This window comes from Coffea arabica, chromosome 7c (assembly GCF_036785885.1).
Source record: "Coffea arabica cultivar ET-39 chromosome 7c, Coffea Arabica ET-39 HiFi, whole genome shotgun sequence".
NCBI classification, from domain to species: Eukaryota; Viridiplantae; Streptophyta; class Magnoliopsida; order Gentianales; family Rubiaceae; genus Coffea; species Coffea arabica.
This window is the reverse complement of record NC_092322.1, coordinates 5529523-5550755: the sequence shown is the minus strand read 5'-3', so window position 1 is coordinate 5550755 and position 21233 is coordinate 5529523. Positions and strand designations below refer to the sequence as shown.

Genomic DNA, 21233 nt, shown 5'->3' with positions numbered 1-21233 from the left:
TCTAGTCAAAATCTTGGCATTCAAGTGTCAACGATCCTACCATCTGTGTTTTCCCACTTTTCCGATATTGCTTTTTGCCTCGTAAGAACCAACCAAGAAAGGACGCACAATATAAAGAAGGGTTAATCACATTTTATCTCCTTAAATAATATCATATTTTTCAGTTTACTCCATAATATTTAATTTTGCAAACTTAATTCCCTTTAGGATAAAATTGTCCTTGCATTATTTTGACTTTTCATTTATATTATTTTTCTTTCTTTTATTTCTTTTTTCTCTTTCTTCTTTATTAATTCTTCCTCTTTCCTATAAAAATTTTCATCTTAATGATTGAAATTAAAAAAGAGAAATTATAGAAATCTATCTTCTCTTTAAATGATTAAAAAAAAATATTCAAATCACTTTCCTAAAATACAATTTTTTAGTCTTTCAATTCTTTTAATTTTGGGTTTTCCTGTTTCCTTTCTAGTTTCTCATTTTATTCCTAAGAAAATATCTTAAGATGAAATTGTGACCTGATTAACAATCATCAATTGAAATTTGTGACACATGGTATCATACAAAAAATCAAAAATTAATTTTTGATACCTTTTAAACCTTCACCAAAGAACATGCAATTACAAACTCAAAACAAAAATTTTCATTGCAATAGAATTTCAATTGGGAAGGATGAAAGAGAGAAGAAAGAGAAAAAGAAATAAAAGAAAGGAAAACAATTTCATCTTATGATATTTTCTTGAGAATAAAATGAGAAACTAGAAAGAAAAGAGGAAAATCCAAAATTAAAAGAATTGAAAGACTAAAAAAATTGTATTGTTAGGAAAGCGATTTGAATATTTTTTAATCATTTAAGGAGAAGATAGATCTATGCAATTCCTTTTTTTTAATTTCAATCATTAATGTGAAGATTTTTGTGGGGAAGATAAAGAATTAAATAAAGAAGAAAAAAAAATAAAAGAAAGGAAAACAAGATAAATGAAAAGTCAAAATAATGCAAGGACAATTTTATCCTAAAGGGGGTTAAGTAAGTCAAATTAAAGATTAGGATGTAAACTGAAAAATGAGATATTCTTTAAGGGAATAAAATGTAATTAACCCTATAAAGAATGAAATGAATTGCTAATGAACGATGGATTGATGATCCATTGACGGCTCAAAGTCAATGTCAGCCATACTTGTACAGAAAACAAACAGGAATCAGTAAAAGAAAGAAGTGATGATGATGGTAAATGCACAAATTCAAAAACTTTTGGGTTGGTGTTCTTTCAATTTTCGATATTAGAAAACAGAGTAAAATTGGATCTCATCAGCCACTCGACGTTGTATATATCAATTTATGTTTTGAGAATTACAAGCGAGAAAACTTTCTGGATTTTTTTTAAAAAAAAGAGATATTGTGTTTTTCCCTGAATCTTTCCTTTTTATTGTAATATAGGCTATTTCTTCTACCGTGAATTAAAACATTTGCAAATAGGCCCCTCAATTTTACTTTCTTCTTAAATAAAAAAAAGTTTTCAAATTTTTAATTAAAGCCCGGAACTAATTTTTTTTTTGTATGGTTTGAAAATAAGGTTAACATAGTAATTTTACATATTTCCATCACTTTCGATGATTTTATCCATTTTCTATATTATATTAGTCTAAACCACAAGAGGGTCCTTTGGATATTTTTAAATAATAGGAAGGTTTCATAACTTTTGACCAAATCACAGAAGGAATTTTCTTCTCTAGCAACCTTCCCGTCACACGAAATTTACATTACATTGATAATTTTAGTGTGAGAAATCAGATTTTACTTTATTCTTTCTGTAATTTTGTTCTATTTGAGAGGTGATTTGTCAACCCAAAAGCAAACTACTTCATTAGAGTGCTGTAAATCAAATCTATTTCAGTCTTCTTGTTATGCTTTGGTTCCCCAATCCATCCCTGGTTGTGAGCATTGAGAAAAAAAAAAAAAAAAACCTAAACATGTTTGACAAGAAATAGATGAGAGCGACATATGGGCCCAAACACAGTTGAAGACAAATTCAGCACACCACAGTCAATTAAACAAAACCAAGCCCAGTTTATATGGTATGGTCAATTTCGGTTCCCTTTTCTTCTACTCTCTAACGTCACCAAAAGCCCGTCGTTGCTCCTGGCCCGGTGTTCCAGATAAAATCGTGAAAAAAAATCTCATTAATAAAAAAAATCTCATCGTAATTTTAAATAAACTTTCTAATACCAATTTGAGATAAGTTTTTTTTAAGTAAAACAGTACATTAGTGCCATAGATTACTAAGTTTTGATCATTAATTAAATTAACTATGTTATCAATAAAAATTACTATTTATCTATAAAATCTTATTATTACTTGAACTATACTTACTCTTTAAAAAGTAAATTTTTGGGATATAAAGTAGCAATTTATTCCTTTCAAAAGTAAGTTTCATATTTATTTCAATTTACTTTTAGAGATATAAAAGTTACTAATTTATTACGTTAACTTATTGTTTTAGATGAGAAACTTACTTTCTTGTCTTTAGACATTATTTTATTTAGGTGAATATGTCCAACAGACAATCAAATGATCACTAGAAGTATGATATTATATACTGTTTAATTACTGTACCTATCCCATTTTCCTACACTGACAACTGATTAGTGTGCAACAGTTTGCACCTTTCAAATTAGTTTCAATCGCTTACACGGATTCATAAATAAGGTGACTGCAAATGGCAAATTCAAGCTTATTTCTAATTACAATATTCTCACAAACATTTCCTCCTCTTTAGAAGTTATACCTTCTAAACGAAACATGTTTATTTAGTGGACTACACTAAGGGATATATTTAAATATCGAACCAAGTATTAATTGAAGTATTTCCTTGAAAAGCTTGATACTTTGATATCACCAAATAACTGATATAATAATCATATTTTTTTTAATACATGTATGCATGTAGCTTCTAGAGTTGTCTTTTAAAAAAATGCATTGGCAGTGATCTTGGTATAGTTTATGGGCGAATGATATTAGCATTCTGAAAAAAGAACTCTAAGCACTTAACCCTTATTTATTATTGTTTAAAATGATATAAACACCCATAATCTAAATTTTCTAATAATTTGGATGTCTAAATTACCCTTTAAGGCATAATTTAGTGATTATTTTTCTTTGCTTTGATGGAAACTTCAACATGGTTGACTATCTTAATTTTTTAATTAAAAAAATTTTAACATCCTTTAAAGTTGTAAAAGCCCACCTGAAAAGTATTAAACAAACTTAAAAGTAATAGACGACTCCAAATCACAAAATCTAGTACTTCATTCAAGGACTGTTAAACAACTCGTATAAATTTGGCATTTTAAAAATCATTATTGTTATTAGGAATTTTCTTTACTATCAGCTGTACATTCGTTTAAAATTTATTTAAACATAGGAAAAATTAAGTGAATTGAATTGAATAGACACAAAGTTATTGATGAATGCGTAGATGAACAATTTTGTCTCTTAGAATATTTGATAAATTTTTGTCTCATATAGCATCTTTTGCACTTCATTCAAAGACGGGTATACATTATACTCATATAGTCTCTTCTTTCTGTGTTATTACTGTATTGTTTTGAATAAGAGACGAGTTAAATTGAGCAAAAATAACAAGTGAAAAATAAAAGAAGAATAAAGGTAGCAACTCGTCATCATTGTTTCTTTTACACTCTTCGCAGGAATTAATTAACATTACAATCACTGATTCTTTTTTTTGGCCCATTCCCTAAATGGTATGAGATTACCGGTGCAGATATTGTGGGTTGTTTGGCTGCTTGACTATGATGATAGTTGATAACATTGTCGTCTTGCCTTTGAAAGGAAATAAAGTTGCTATATTTTACAAATTAAGCCATAATGAAGTCTACTTCTTAGACCTTTACTATTATTTCCCCTCCAAGGTACAAACTAGAAATGGTTTACAGACAAAGTTAATTGCCTTGTATATTGGTGAAACTCTTTACAGTAAAATAAAGAAACCAATGGCACGCCAAGTATGCCAAAAACATTACTGCTCCTGCTGAGGTCTTTTGTTATGGATCAAGAACACTTTTATTGTTCACTTTGCTTCTAAAGACACAATTGGATAGGGTATTATTTGAAATATTATTGGAAATAATTACTGTAGCACTTTTTGTGATGTGATGTATGTGAGATAAAAAAGTGAATTGGAAATATAAAACGGTGGATTGGAAAATGTGTTTATAATGCAAGCGAAATATTATTTGAGATAATAGTACTGTCCAAACACTCCCAATACTTTTTTGGTGACACTAGTATCAGAACGCAAAGACGCTTATATTTGTACGTGCTAATATATAAAGCGAAAACAAGGTCGACTTGAATTACTCCTGTCTATATACGACTCGAAACCCTGGCATCATGCAGTATACGACTTGAATTACTCCTGCCTATAGCGAAGATGCAAAAAGAACCCCAAATGAAGACAGCAGCACCGCCATTTAGGTGGATCATAGCCATGACTCTAGGACAGCCAATCTTGAACGATACAAGGATATATTCTTACATACTTTACTCGTATAAAGTACCTTTTTTTTAAAAAAAAGAAAAAATATATGTTAATGGAAGTAGTGGCACGACTGTAGTTAATCATGGCCTTGCCAACCCCATAAATATTTGATTATATTACTTAAGAAAATTCTCCAGAAAAAATTTATTACTTAAACAAAGAGTTTAACTGTCTGATGGCTGGGACTCTCATTCTCTAGAGCTTCAAGTCCAGTTGCTTTTATATTATATCTTCATGTGGTTGCGCTGGGGAATGGGGTCTGGCCACTACCACACAAAGGGGTTGTGTGGGGCTCGATCATTGACTACTATACACAGAGAATACAAAAGTTCTACCAAAATTAATCTATTAAAACGAGAAAAAACTGAACAAGGAGAGATTCAACTCGCTGACCATTCTAATACTAATTGTGATTTGGTAACCATTGAGCTAGGGATCTGTTACTTGCCGGGAGGGGGCGGGGAGGAGGAGGGGAAGAATGGAAAAAAAGATTGAAAAAGAAACTCCCACAGTCGCTAGTCAGACTCCATGCCCCTGCTTTAACGAATGAATGCAGATAGAGGATAGAGGGTTCTATCTTTCATTTTTTCAGGAGGTACGTGAAGGACGACATCGTCAAGCATGTGGCGGGGATCGTGAAAAGAGACATTACATCTAGGGCAAGTCTCCCTTTCTTCATATTTTAAGTGAATAATGGACATCAAAACGTGAAAGAAGCAAATATGTAAAGGAGTTTGATGAGTCACAAAAGCGACATTTCCATTGTTGGGATGATAAATTAGACGAACTTGAATCTTGGACTACCTTTCTTCTTGGTCTTTGAACGTATATCATTTGCTGATGATTGACACCTGTCTTACCTGGTGCTCGAAGGAATAAAAATTTCACTATTTTAGTCTAATCCTCTGATTTTTTATGCTCTTAATCCCATAAACTCATCATGATTTCCAGTAACGACGAATCTCATTGGTTTGCAAGCACGTGGACTTAGCCAATCAGCGACCAGGTTTTCAGACAACTAGGACGAACTTTACTGTGATTGTCTGCGTAGGCTCCGAACTTCCAAGCACTCTATCCATTTTAATCAAAGATGTGTGAGGCCTGTTTTATCAGTGTTCCTGAGTAAGTAATCCGGCCCCTTTTGGCCAGGAGGGCAAATATTCAAATCTAAGCAGCTTTGCACCGGGGATTGTTTCCCATTGGATGAGGAATGATGAAGGCGTGCCAAGAGTTCTCTCGATTGGCGAATGGTGACCTGTGATTTTTATTTTTTTTTCACGTGTTTGTCGGATTCTTGATTGCTGACATGTCTAATCGAGTAAACTACGGAGGATTTGACGATTAAAATAACCAGTCTTCTTCACACACACACACACACACACATATGTATGTATAAATTCTGCAAGGGAAAAAACATACTACAATATATAGATGTACTACATTTGATAGGGTCCAAGTTGCAATACTGAACTTTGGGACTTATAATTTAGTTTCCTTTCATTATTGCGAAAAGGTTGTTTGAAAGAAATTTAGGGCATACCACAATTAAGCTATATTAGATTAGTAGAGAACTAGAGATAGTTTCAACTAAAGCATTGTCTCAGTTAGGTTATAAACGAACTGAATCGACTCGAGTTTTGAATTTATCGAGCCGAGATAGAATTGTTAATGTACAAGCTCAAGCTCACTGAACCAAAAAATGAAAATCGAGCTCAACTCGATTTTGGAAAAGGACAGTTCGAACTCGACTCATTTCTATCTCACGATTTTGGCTCGATTTCTGACTCATGAGCAGTTCGAGTTTCACTCAGCATTCTGGTTGGTGAGGAGCTTGAAATCGGCTCAATTTTAATTGATATAGGGACATTTTTATAATTTCACATCAATTCGAACTTTTCGAGTGACTCATCAAGTAATCAAACCTAACAAATGACTACTTGAGTTCGATTCATATATATTAATGCTCGGTTCGAGTTCGGTGTTGACAAAATTCGAGTCAAACTCTGACTTCAACTGCTTGCAAACAGTTTGAGTCGATTGTAGCCCTAGTCCTAGCATTGGCTTTAAGGGACTTTAATTGCATGAACTAAGAATTTCCTTCGTGAATTCCAACTAAAGCATCCGGTCCCATACCTTAGTAGCTTGCTGTGTGGGTGCAGCAAAAATCATAAGCTATTACTATTAGAATAAACAATGACGCAAAAGGGCCATGAACTCACACATAAAGATTAGAGTTACTGTGTAGGTACTCTTAAATTTAAGACTTTGCTCTGCAGCAGGAAAAAGCAAATTATGACTTAAATTTTTAGAATCTCCACACATTTGACCTTGTCGTTTGATATTGTTAGATGTCAAAAACATACATATGCAAGAAACCCTCCGAACATTATTGATAGGGTAGGCTCCGGTGACGCTTCATGATAAGCAAAACCTTTTTAGGGGGAAAATTCCAAAGCAAGAACTGAAGTTTCATAGTAAATTTTGGAGGAAAAAGAGATGTGAAGGAGAAGAGTTGTGCCAAATGAAAAATAACGAAAGAATAGAAATAGAGAATATGGATTACGTACATAAAAAGGGCATCACATGTCTTTTAATGTTTGGCTCACGTGAAAAGCCCCTAGAGTTGCCAAAAACCTCTATCATTGGCCAAAAGTTTTCATGGGAATTTAAGGTTTACAGTTACTTAAACGGGGGTTACGCTTTTCCTGTTTTAGAAATATTAAGGAAAGACTTGGATTCCCCACGCGTCAGTGACTGATACGGTGGCGGCGCAACTAGACGTGGTACTGCCATTACTAGAATACGAGAATATAAAATTACGGATTCGTCCTCAGTGTGTTAACTGTTCAAGTTTTAAACTGGTCACATTTCTAGAGTCTGTTTTGGAAACCAACTCTTGCTATAGCCCTATCCACCATATTTGCTTATAAAAATGGTCTTGACTTTGATATCTGGCAAATGAGCTTCTGAATAACCCTCTTCAGCAATCACAGCTATAAGCTCATCAAAGATCGAGCAGGCAAGTAAGCTTTTGATCACTCTCTTTCTTAGATTCGCGATTTGACCTAATATACATATATATCGTCTTTTTTTTTTTTTTCTTTTCTGCTTTAAGATTCTGTTGATGAATTTGCTACGACGGTAGATTTGTCAATTAGATCTAACATTCTCCTTTGATATTTAAGCTGAAGAGAACCCTCGATTTCTCTGACCAGGGAATATTATGGGAAGGGGGAAGATTGTGATCCGGAGGATCGATAACTCGACAAGCAGGCAAGTGACTTTCTCTAAGAGAAGAAATGGGCTGTTGAAGAAGGCCAAGGAGCTGGCTGTTCTCTGTGATGCAGAAGTTGGAGTTGTCATCTTCTCAAGCACTAGCAAGCTCTATGAATATGCAAACACCAGGTATGAAAGCCAAGTTGTGATCGAGATTCGATTGTTAATTAGGGTTATCTTTACTCAAATTTGGTATCTGTAGGCTGTGTTGTCTTTTTAAATCATCAAGTGTTGGGTAGATATTGCAAGTACTAGGTAATCCTCAACCAGATTATGCATACAAGAATTGTCTACGCCTTGTCAGCTCATCTGCAGTATGCATTAGATAGTAAACTTTTTTTAGCACATGCTAACGAAATTTTATATGCTTCCTTGGCGGTTGTTCAGAGATTGGAAAGAAAACAAGGCATCTCCATCTGTTCTCATCATTAAGGCATGAGAAGTGTTGCTGCTTTGCGTTTGGCCATAGGATTCCTGAATAAGTTACAGATATACATTTTAGTATACTATTAACTTGGTGGTCCTATCACCTATGCTATAAGATGTTATATATCCCGGACATATATAGGACTATATTTCTACATATCTTTATTAAGAGGAAAAAAAAAAAACGACGTGCATTTACCACCTGATCATTGCAAAATCTTCAAGTTTTCCTAGGAAAGGTCTCTAAATCGTGTTTGTTTTCTGGCAATCGAGTGTGCCCTTTTCATACAGAAAGAAGGTTAAACATTTTACCTTCTCATAAGTAGCTATGTGAAAGCTATGGCTGGCTCCTGGATCACGGACAAGCTCAACTTTCTTTAGCAAGCAGAAGTTGAATATGGAGACGTTGCTATTTACTCAGTATAATATTATAACTTATTCGGTTAATTATAATTGTACCATTGCTCAGGATTTGGATTAAATAGACATAGAAATATTACATAGATATACAAAATTTGAGCTGTGTGCATGTCATTGAATTGGAAGTTTTATAAAGATATATATGCGGCGGTTTGATACCTGATCTGCGATCAAAGATACTAATAAAAACATTACCCGGTTGCAGTCATGCCAAATTAGAGTTTTTCCAAGATAAGATGAACATTACCCGGTTTTTGGATGTTTTGTCTTCCCTATTTCCCTCCCAAATGTTTACTTGAGATGCTTCTATTGCTTTTGCACTATTTAATTAGTCCCTAAACCATAAATAATGTTAGTACACCTTTCTCATGTAACCTGGAGTGAACTGACTTCTTCAAGTTTATATATATTTCACAAACAAATAGGTTCTTAGTTACCACGAATGCAATTATAATGTGAGATGAGATGAACTTCCATGCAATTACGTACGGAAAATATATATATATATATATATATATATATATATATATATATATATATATATATATATATATGTGGACAATAATGGACTTTGTCCATGATATGTTGTAAATGACAAACATATACAATGCAATCAAGTATAAATCTAAGATGGAACATTAATCATCAACGAAGTTTCTAACTACATTGTGAATTAGTTAAAGATTAAGTAGTTTCATGAATATTACCCGTACGTTATGACAATCTCCTTGTACCTCGTCTTGACACTAGCTTTGTTATCTATTTTTTTTATCATATCTTGGCGATCGAGGAAGGGGTTTTTACTGTTTGGTTATGAAGATTTGCTTATCTTCCAGTTACCATTATGTTTTTTCCTTTACCGGGCAGCATGAAATCCGTCCTGGAGCGTTACAGCAAAGCGAAAGAAGAGCGCCATCAACTCCTTAGTCCACCATCGGAGGTCAAGGTACATTTGTAATTATCATTTAATAATTACCAGTACTACCTTTTTTCTTTCTCTTATTTATGGTCGTGGACAGTTTTGGTAGAAACAAAATGCTCTCTTGTTATTAAAGTAATTTTACGCACAGTATTCGGAATCTGCCCGTCCAAGAGGAACGAACTATCTTTTAATGGAATTATGTCATGGAAAAAGGCGGTGGACCAGAGCAGATTCTCGGAGCTAGATTTCTGCGCTCGCATTCAAGTGCCAATGATATTTCATTAGACAACTCACAAAATGAAGAATGAGAATGAGCACACATGAAAAGTGTACAGCCCAAACACATAAATGAAAAATATAGGATAACACAAAAGGGAAAAGAAAAAAAAAAAAAGTCTAGTGTTGTGCCGCAATAGAAGCCATAAAAAGAAATCAAAATTTAGGAAAAATCAACAGTAGAATGCACTAGCAATGAATTCAGGGCTGGAACAGTTATTAATAAAAACTGCAAAACACTAATGCCTCTTGAAGGACTGTGTATTCTGAAGTATTAAATATAGGGATAATTTCAGAAACCACATCCTGAGGTTTCTGACAATTTCAAACAGCTCCTCTCGCGTTTTAAAAATTACGCATACCTCCCTTAATTAGAACATAGGTTTGGGTTTCACCTTGATGATGTAAGACCAAAAAGGTATATGAATATCCAAAATTGCCCTCATCTAATTTTCAAAATATGAATAATCATTAAAATTTTTTAAAAATCAAGAATACACTTGTGTACTACAAAATTTTGATTTTTATTACTTAGCCAATGTTATGAGGTTTTCCATCCCATGGTTTTCTACATCCACTCAAATTTTCAAACTCTTATAACTTCTTCTTTTTCCTAATAAACTCTTTATTTTAGATGCCAAAATCCACCATCATAATTCTTATCTTTATAATCTTTACCTCTCTATAGGTTTCTTCCATATTTTGCCTACCAAACCGTCAGTCATAAAACTCACAATCCTTACCTTTTCCCCACATAAACAGCCAAGCCTCTCAATTACCAAAATTCTTCCTTTTTTGAGTGATAGAAGGTTACAATTCAATAGCTATGGGTAAAATAGTTTGGTCATAATATGGGGTCTGGTCAAGAAGCATTGTTTTCCTTTTTTTTGTTATCTTTTTTTTTTTTTTTTATCAATGGCTTGTCTTTGAAAAAAACTATGAAGGTTATTATAGTCATTGTGTATCATCAAGGGAGGTAAGTGTAATATTGAAAACTTCAAGAGAATTCAATGAAATTGTTAGAAACCTCAGGGAGGTTTCTGAAATTATCCCTTAAATATACCCTTACACCTATATAATGTACAGCTTAGATGTTTTTAGTTCAGTAACAAGTGTGTATATTGGAATTAAAAAAAAAAAAAAGAACAACACTGCAAAGCTACTAAAAAATTTATTTATTTGTTAAATTGAAGCATTTTAGAAAATAGGTATCAATGAAAAATTTTATCGCCATCCGGACTAACTATTTGGCAAGCTTAGCAGTTAATTTTTATAACAACAAAATAATTCAATTGTATAAATAAAGATCCCCCAATCTTACTTAGACTTGTTTAATGTGGAATTAGAAGACTACACAATCTTACTTAGAGAATTTTCATTGTTCAAAAACCAACAACTAGGCTTGCCATGGTTGGTGTAGACTGTAATACAATTTCTTGGTCCCAATTGTACTTCCCAGTGTACAGCTCCAACCATTATGAGGCTATTGCATCATATCACATAGTATCCAACCATCATGGTTCTCTTGAGTAATGTTCCCAAGGAATTAGATTATTGGCCTTACTAATAGAAATTAAAATACAAAATAAAATGGTAAAGGAGAAAGCATTAAGAGGAGCTCCACAGCAACCATCCCGCCAGAACCATAAGCTAAACAACCATCGTCATTGGCACTTGTCATTGTGGTCGAGACAATAAAAAGAAATAATCCACTCACCAGAGTTGTGCCATAGAGCAACATATCTCCTGATGGCACACCATATACGATATTGATTCCATTACAAGATAGTTCGTTTGTGTTGGTCGTACAGAATATCTAGAATGTGGAGGTATTTTATTAGTTGAAGGAGCAATCTTATTCAGTTCTATGCCTTCTGTCTATTGGCAACCATGATCAGCCAGAATGATGTACTTTAGTTAACATGTAAAAGGGCAAAACATGATGCAGTGATGAAGTTCATTCCACTGCGACCTAGGGCATCATGGATTCAAAGCATGAAAGCCAGTGGCCCTTCCTGTACCTCGCAATGGAATGAACTTCCTGCAAATGCCTTGCCCATCTTTGGTGTTACCATAGGTGCATCCGACTGGATGATCTGAAATAGATGGTAAATCGTACATTAATGGAGAATATTTACGGAGGTCAGTGATTGCAAACAAGTTTAGGACTGAGTACTCAATAGTGCGAAAGGATTAAAGCTGCAGGTACGGCAATATAGAACTAGAAAGATTGCAACTGCAACAAGGAAAATCACCAGATTGTCCTAGTAATCTGCTTGAAACTTGAAAATTTGTTTCTCCTGGAGTATTTCGTTTGATGGCTAAAGCCATAAAGGAAGCACGCATGGGAACTTCATGAGCTTTGGTGGGAAAACTTAATTATCAAAACTACATAATTTGAATATTCAGAAAGTGGTCAACTACAAAAACTTTAGGCGTGTTATCTCTACAACGGTTACCATGATAGTTCTAGTTTACCTGTTGAGTCTGGACAATGTTGACCAGCTCTGCCATGCTATCATCATTAGCATCACTTCTTGTTAATTTCTTTCTTGAAACATGACAGTCATATCTCTAATCTTTCTTATTTTCTTGGCTAGTTTTGGCAAAGGGAGGCAACAATCCTCCGGCAACAATTACACAACTTGCAGGAAATTCACAGGTAAAGTATTTGCCCAGAGCATCCACTGTTTACACTATCCGAAAAGAAAAAAAAAAGATAAAAAAAGAATAGTCGAGAGGAGTAGGGTCACTGACGCGAAGTCATGATGTTAGAATTGTCACTGAAGGAGAGTTTCTTATATTATGTATTGTCCCTTGTTAGGTGTCTTTCCTATTGGTCCCAATGATTAGCTTCATGTCTATAAGCATGAAGCCCATCACGACCATGAACACTGGGTAATGAAAAGAACATAAGCCAACTCACATTGAGAACTTCCATGACATGTCAAGATATACTAAACTTGGACATAATGATAACACGACAAAAGATTAAGATCTTGCAAGAGTATTACTGGATGTTTTGTTACGTGTTGGATTGTAAGTAATCCAGGCATCTGGGGGACTCCAGAGTCCAGAGATTCGAATATCTTTACTGCATGCCGTTCAGTATATGTAAGTTTGCAAACTGATTAATTTGACTGACGTTATTCTTTAAACAAGACAGGCAATTGATGGGAGAAGAACTGTATGGCCTGAGCGTTAAAGACCTACAAGGTCTAGAGAACCAACTTGAAATGAGTTTAAGGGGCATCCGTATGAAAAAGGTCAGACGTCAAACCTTGAAACAAAGCTGTATAATTCTCTAACTCTAGCCAATTATGCAAGTATACTGCTGATGCTGAAATGCTCCTAATTAAAGCTTCTGCTACATCATTTATCAACTTGGCAGGAACAAATACTGACTGATGAGATTCGGGAACTACATCGGAAGGTATGTCCCAATAAACACCAAATGCTTGCCAATTACCACATGTACTTATATGTTGCAAAATACAAGCCCGTCATAGAAGAGTTAGTGTCAAAAATTATACTAGAAGTTAATGAGCTTCCCTATAATGTACATTTTCAGGGCTGCCTCATTCATCAAGAAAACGTGGAACTTTATAAGAAGGTAAACTTCCATCAACAAGAAATTATCTCATTGCATAAGAAGGTACTATAATCATATTAGTTACACAATCTCATGCATCAAACAGTTTTAATCACGGGAACTAAATGTTTGAAGGAGCCTCTGTGTCTCAGGCTTATAGCACGACTAATTCCAATGCCACACATGGGAATACCATAACTCCATATGGATTTGCCATTACTGAGGAGCAACATGCTCCAATCCATCTCCAACTTAGCCAGCCTGAGTCACAGAACTTCGTGACGTCAGAGGGAACATCAGAATCAAGGTAAACTAGGTTGAATTTTTTCAAGTATTGTTCTTGTATGGAACAGCAAGCTGCAAATCTTGGCTTGAACACTCCTATGCAGGATCATGGACAAAAACCCGCTGGTCTAGGCAAATACACCACTTAGAAAGCCCTTGCATTCACGTCTAAGGAGAAAGAACTGAGCTTTATATTTCCAGTAAGGTAAATCTAGGGCTACGTAACAGAATTAACGATAACGACAGAGTGGTCCAAAATGAAAACCAACTTGAGATAAATTTGCACAATCCATATGGCAGGTGTCTTTGTTAATTCTCATTCATATTCTAGAGCCAATATCTCTCTCTTTCCCCTTTTTTTGGTTGGTTTGTTTGTCTGGTAAGTATTAGAGCCGATATCTGGAATTTGCTTTAACTTAAACTGTGTCTGAATATTGATTTCTTGTATACATATCCAAGTGTGAAATGTCTGAAGAATGCAACTATTCCTTTAATTGCAGAATCTACAGATTCCTGATAACAATGAGATAAAGTAATCCCGCCAATCCAAGTTACTAAATTGGACACGAGTCAAGATTTTCTTAAAAAGAATAGACCATAATGAAAAAGGGAGAAAGCAAAAGAACCACAATGGAGATAATTCCCCCAAATAACTTTCCTTTAAATTCATGAGTTGAAATTCCTCGTCGATGATTCCTAAATGAATATAAATGCGTTCTCCTCCTGCAGGTAATTAAACAAGGCAGTAAATTCTCATCGTATCACGAGTCAAGACCCAAAGGAGGCATGACCGGTTAGACTACATCAACCAACAAGAAAAATGCTAACAAATGATTTACAGAGCTTTCTTCAATTCTCTCGGGTTGTAGTGTGTTTGCATTTCGCATGGTGCTTCAGCTTAACTGGTTATATAGACTCTTTATAAGGTTATCCACAAATACTAGTAACCAACGCTGCCTACTGTATTCAAGTGCAAGATTGGATATGCCTGACTGAACTTAATGTGAATATTTTGGTCGTGCAAGCTGAAAATTTAACGTCTTGGTAATTAGATGTATGTTAAAATGCACGGTCGAGAAATTTTCACTGCCCAAAAGATCAATATTCACATTAGTCCTTATTCAGCATAAGACTGTTACTTTTTATAGAGCAGCGGAAACAGCCAACTGATGCGGTACGCTTCACGTGACGACTTCAATCCCGACATCGTACCTCTTTGTTTTTAACTCTAAATGGTGAAAAATAAAAGCCACACAATTCGAGTTTGTGTATATGACGTATTACTGTCCAGGGAAAAAATAAAAAAAGTGAAACCTGATTTGAGGTCGTGAATCAAAAGGAGGGCTCGTGTATTACAGATGAAGGGTTCATTCAGATTGTGGCCAATGATCGACTACCCAACCAAAGATGTTGTATGAGGCGAAAGAATACATTGGGAAAGCGTCAAGTACGAGTATTGAAGGTCTGACATAGTATTATTCTTAAGCAAGTTTAGTCTTCTTATATATTCCCTTGCGTGGCATCCCTCAAAATTTACATCCCAAAATCACCACCCTCACATGTACTGATGTTGGAAATTAGCCAGTCTAAGATTTCATCGCAGACTACTTGCAGCAACTCAGCAATTGATTCCCCATTGACAAATGACAACCACCATAGCACAATACCGTTATACTGCAAAATTACTACTACTTAGAAACTAGTTTTATTAAGTTTATTGGTTTCCAGAAAATATCATATCCGGAAGCGACCAACATGCGTAGACAGGGTAGAGGGTGCTCGAATTCGTTAATCATAGTCAATCCAATGATGCCCCATGATAGTCTCAAGTCCTTTGTATCTTTTCTCTCCAAGTCGTCTACCAAAGATATGGGATTTCTCTCCAAGTCGTCTACCAATGATGCCCCACTCCCAGCCTTATAATTGGATGGCCCAACTCCATTCAACAGCAAGTCCAAGTGTAAGTGTAAGTGACAACAGCTGGTAGTTTTGATGGCTGAATGCTTTTTGAATATACCAAGAACTAAAGGTTGTGCAAAAACTAGCATTGCTTCCATTTCACCTTTTTTTTTTATTTGGCAATCTTCCATATTGTACACCAACGGTTTCATCGCTCTGGGAGATTAATTCTCCCAAATTTTGTAAAACGTCCACAAGATTATGACTGTAAGCATGAGACCCCCGCAATTATTATCAGACCCTAATAATTAGACTGAAAATACATATGCTTCGTAGTTCCAACTCAATCAGAGCTATCCCGGGCTCCTAGCTACCTAGAGGATATTAAATAACAGTAGTATATCTAAGCAATCCAGTCGAAGAAATCAAAATAAACAGAAATCAAAATTACTTGTGCTGTACATGGCATCTAAATTCTTGAAACACTTGCTGGCACCTTGGATATTCATCTTTGTGGCATCCCTCATCAAAATTCTGCGAGTAGCTAACGGCATCATAATGGAATCTTGTAGGTTTGGACCCGTAAATGCTCTTGCTCTCACTCATAAGCTTCTTAATCAGCCTTTTCAATCTCCTGCTGCTTCTTCCATTGCTGCCACGGTCGCCAATGTCAATGCGGGAGTACTCTTCGTGTACAGGAACGCACGAGGGAGACATGCATCCGGAGAAGTAAGATGGCTTCTGATGAATAAAATCACCCCCCATTGGTCTCTCAATTTGATCGGGAAAATGAAAATGTGGTTGGTTTCTGTAGCTACCTAGTCTTTAGTCTTTACAAATGACAACCCATAGGAGAGAAAGAAGGCAGTATTAGATGCTCTTGAACCTCGTTCGCTTTACTGTGTTTGTTGCAACCATAGCTTTTCAGTGGGTGTGAAATTTTTTCCAATCAGAACAAGTTCTCTGTCATGTGGGCCTGTAATATTCTTCGCCTTTTAGTTTTTGTCCTCTAATTGATATTTCCTTTCCTTTCCTTTTCTCTTTTTTTTTTTGTCCTTTTGGCCATCTGTTTTCTGCTAAGATTAGTTAATTGGAGTTAGATATGCTAATGATGATGTGTTTGGCATTCCAATTCGCATGCCGTCTAATGAAGCGTAAGCAATGTAATATCCTTTCTTGCTTAAAGAAATGAACCAATGAGCAAAAGGGCTTTGACCCAATTAATGATAGATTATCATGCTTGCTTACGCTATAGATAAGTGTGGTTCAGCCTCTTGGCTGATATCTGTCAGTGACCTGACACGCCGCTGCCTTAATGGTACAACACCACCTCAATGGGGTTATCCATGCAATTGTAAACATTAAGTTGCAAAGACAAGAAATGAATAATTAGTTATTTATTAAATTTTTTTTTTCGGTTGGAACTATAAAATTAATATGAATGACAATTTGAATAAGTTGTTAGGGTTGGTTGATTAGAAAGATGAAGCTTTTGTTAGTGCTTACCTACCATTATCACAATATCAGCTCCTGCAAACTGAAAGATCAAATTTTATAAGGATTATTTTGAACTTTTTGTTCCTTAACAAATTGCATTTGCATGTTCCTATGAAATAGGAGCATCTAAGTACTAATCAAAATAATGAATCCCCGTCTTAGGTTCACCTGCTTTCCTCAATTAGTAACGTTAACCTAAGTATGTTGTTAAAGATTCTAATAAAAAGTGTAAGAGCAATAAAGATGGCGATTAAGAAAAAAGATATATATCTAATCATATTAATAACCTCCTTTTGATTAAGTTAATAGGTCTGGAACTCACTTTTTGTGAGCTCAACCGCTGCTAGTTTGATGAAGACGAGACGCTTTCTTTTGGATTACTGTGCAGGCGTGAGTGGAAGCACATGGTAGCAGAACAAGGACTGGAATACAAGTGGCGATCAAACTCAAAAATAAAAGGGGACTAAAAAGAAGAATTTTTTTTCGTTTTTCTTTTTTGACAAACGTACGAAGGTTACGACCCTCTAGTAGATACAGCCATACTATGAACTAAAAAAGAACTAAAATGGAGAATTAGGAAACGCGACATATCCGTTTGAGCCTTTTTTTTTTTTTTTTTTTGGAACATGTGATCTTGAAAGTTGAAACAAGATCTCTGCTAGCCAGAAGAATTGATATTGTGGGGACTTTGGTCCTTGGCTCCTTCTCCTGGACCTCTATCTTGTAAGGGGATGGGCAAACCGGAAAATGGATCTCATCAGTCATTTACAAGAAAATACCCTTGATTTTGGACGGACTTACCGTCCTGCTCCCCGGTTAGGTCCCTTTCTCGCTGCCGTGATCCGTCTCAATTTCTGTACCCTACAATGCTCAAACTCCTTCGGATACCCCTGTCACTAAGAGTTGGTACGGGTCGGATACCCGCTCCGAACGGCAAATGGCTGACCCGACCCTAAGATATCGGGTCACTGTTTTTTTGACCGTAATTTGCTCCGATTGTCCTCGGGTACCTAAAAAATAGGGGCGGGTACACTATTTAAAGAATGCAAGATTTTATACGGATTCCTTTTCTCCAACATCTGCCGAGAATTTGATTTCTTCTCCTTGAAACGAGTTCCATTTCAATTTTTTAGAGAGCCAACTCAAGCAAATATGGGCATGCTAGTTTAATGAACTACAGGGATTATTCTCAGGTCTTTCAAGTAGATTTTCCATCACAATTAGGAGAACTGGTGCCCTTACAACCAGAATCAAAAACCACTTCGTAATAACACTGACAGAAAAAGTAGTACCAATAAGCCTATATTGTACTTGGTACAATTCCTTGGTCACCAGAGTACTGTACATATAAGAAAGCAGAACTAAACTGAAAAAGCCTAGCTTCAAGATTCACAAGTGAAATAATCATGTTTGAGTGGTGAAAGAAGGTGGAGGATTCAATAAGTTGGTAATAACAAAGCGTTCTGCTATATGAATACATACATAATCACAACAAAATACCCATTTGTTATTCTCAGTGTTCATGATCTAATATCTTAATACAAACCCAGCCAATCCCTAGTGGTACGTGCTAGTACTTCTGTCACCAGAGGCATCCCATTGAGCAACATTTAGACTGTCAAGTTTCAAAAGTGTCTAATCCAATCTTGAAGAAGAGGCAAAAGTACACTTATAGGTGGAACCCAGGAACCTTACATGCTTCCTTCCCTATTGTGGAAGAGATGAATACACTAATAACCACCTGTAACATTAAAAAAATTGTAGTAATCACAGAATGACGAATGAGTAACACTGTGGATGAATTTAATAGGGAAAAGTCTTTATTTTTCTGATACTTGCAATGGAGGATATAAAATTCAAAGATCTCTAGTTTCAAGTCTCTATTCATGAAACTATACGGGGATACCCTTAAGACTTTTATCAAACATATCGTCGGAATGTCACTGGCCAAACAGATCCGACTGTAGTTTCTCAAAAGATAGACCACTTCTAGGCTCTAAGCCTTTCTAAATCATAGAATTGAAATACAGGCAGCTTTGATCACATTTTAATTCAATCAGAGCATGTCAATTCAGGCAAAAATCAGGGGACATACCTTAGCCCAGGATCCTTTAATAATCCTATGGAAGAAAGTTGTCGCAGAGTATTGGCTGAAGGTTGAAGAGATGGAGAAGGAGAAGGAGAAAGTCAACTAAGGCATGAGCCTGAGGGAGTGTCTGTCGGCTGAACTATTTAGGTTAGGGTTAATAATAACTTAAAATATTATACAATTGCCCCTATATTTTTAATATTTATATATTATACCCCCGGGTCGGGTACCCGCAGGTTTTTGTTTTTACGATCCGTATCCGAATATTTAGGGTACCCGATCCTATCTGATCCGATGATAGAAATCGGATCAGATGTCCTATTTTTCGGTTCGGGGCGAGTCGGGTTTTTTGGATTTTCGAATTTTTTTTGCCCACTCCTACCTGTCACCTGTCTTACCGCTAGACCCTTTCACCGTCGTCCATAATTGGCTTCATATTAAGGACTCATCCAATGATAGAATATCTACTCCCTCCATCCCAATTATTGTACGGATCTTTAGGTAGAGTTGATGACGGAATCGAACGAAATAATTCAAGATTTACACTTTTGATAGTTCAGTGCGTAAAAATATATTATTAGTAATTGAGTAGTCAAATCTTGACTATTGAAAAAATTTAGTGGTTATCAGAGTAATTTGCTCAAAAAAAATTACATTCTTAATACCGTGAGACGAGGTGGAGCAACTGACCCATAAGGGTTGAGAGAGAGAGAGCGAGAGAGTTGAGACGCTAAAACCGAAGTAGTCATTAGGATAGGACTTCTAGTCTGGCTTTTGTGGACTAATCTTGATCAAGCCCACATTCATGGAAACTGGAAAGGCTGGCCTCACTGCAACTTTCGAATGCCTCTTCAGGCCTAACACGCCTTTGCCGCCAGATGCCTGTGAACTAAACGATGGAATCATGGATAGGGCTGGACTCGCTTGGAACCCGCAAAATGCAAATTGCTCTTCAAGCTTAACAAATTCATCACTAGATGCAGAGACATTTGTTTACTCGGAAGGTCTAGGTCAAGCTTCATACATGATAGGCCCATCCCATTTGGCCCAAAAATGTGAGTTTCATTTCAAAATCATTTGGACAGGAGCAAAGAACCAATAATGAGTCAACAAGGCAAATTGGAATTGGATGAACTCTGTTTTTTTGTGGCTAAGAAATGTTCCATTCTGGATAGGGCTTTCATGGCTGATTTTGGTGTGATTATCTTGCCTACCTAAGCTAACCCGAAAAACCAAATTAAATAAAAAAAAAAACTCTGAAACAGAAATTCCAGATATTCATACAAATTAAAACAGCACTTCATAACACGCGATTTTCTGTTATGAATCAAACCAAACCCACAAAAAAAAAAAAAAAGAAGAGAATTTCTACGGTTTTTGTGACTAGAAATCTGACGGACATGCATAATCTAACTAGTTGTTACTATATAATATTAATACTTATTAATTTTGGCAATTACTAATCTAGCTAGTTGTTACTAGTGTTATTTAGGCGAAATAATTTACCTTTGCTGTACGTTTTTGGCTCGGCCGTGAAATTTGTTGTATGCCAAAAAACATTTTGAGAAAATCCGGTGGATTATGTGTTAATATCACCTGAGTTTAGTTGCAAAAATCCAAACATTCAAGTCTCACTAGTTTCTTCTTCTCCTACCCTTTGTGAGTTTAGTTGTAATTTCACCATTTGTGAGTTAATTGTATTAATTTCGCCATTGTCAGTAAAAAAGGTAACACGTACTATTGCGATTGAGACAATGCAAATGAATTCGAATCCTACGACTAATTCACTCACATCACAAAATGGTGAGGTGATAACTAACACTCGTAGGCGGAATCTCAAGCTGTAAAAATAAATTCATCCCGTTTTGAATTTTTGCCCGAATGCTAATTTTTTCTGATCTCCCTTTGGTTTAGAAATGCTAGTAGCAGCAACAGCCATAACGCGACAAGCACCAGAAATATTTCAAAATTTTCTTCCACCACCCAAAATCAAAT

General features: G+C 35.5%; 1 protein-coding gene and 1 long non-coding RNA gene across 11 annotated transcripts; one reads left to right on the top strand and one right to left on the bottom strand.

Moving 5' to 3' along the window:
* The first annotated feature begins 7449 nt into the window (after positions 1-7449).
* Positions 7450-14801, top strand: LOC113700185 (MADS-box transcription factor 27-like). 10 transcript variants are annotated; one of them, XR_011817909.1, is made up of 9 exons: positions 7450-7579; positions 7742-7961; positions 9546-9624; positions 12477-12538; positions 13043-13142; positions 13268-13309; positions 13448-13489; positions 13604-13775; positions 14483-14801. XR_011817909.1 is itself a non-coding variant. In XM_027220700.2 (9 exons), the coding sequence occupies exons 2-9, from the start codon at positions 7780-7782 to the stop codon at positions 14484-14486; spliced, it is 666 nt and encodes a 221-aa protein (XP_027076501.2). In that variant the 5' UTR covers positions 7450-7579; positions 7742-7779; the 3' UTR covers positions 14487-14801. The 10 variants fall into 10 exon arrangements, 8 of the variants coding, with proteins under 8 accessions (XP_027076501.2, XP_071914310.1, XP_071914316.1 ...); XR_011817910.1 differs by lacking the exon at positions 14483-14801 and adding an exon at positions 13858-14247; XM_027220700.2 differs by having other exon boundaries at positions 13621-13775.
* A 3622-nt stretch (positions 14802-18423) lies between these two features.
* LOC113697926 (uncharacterized) lies at positions 18424-19383 on the bottom strand. The gene is made up of 2 exons (XR_003450052.2): positions 19245-19383; positions 18424-18890 (listed from the first exon to the last, which is right to left on the bottom strand). It is a non-coding gene; the product is annotated as an uncharacterized lncRNA (long non-coding RNA).
* Positions 19384-21233: the final 1850 nt, after the last annotated feature.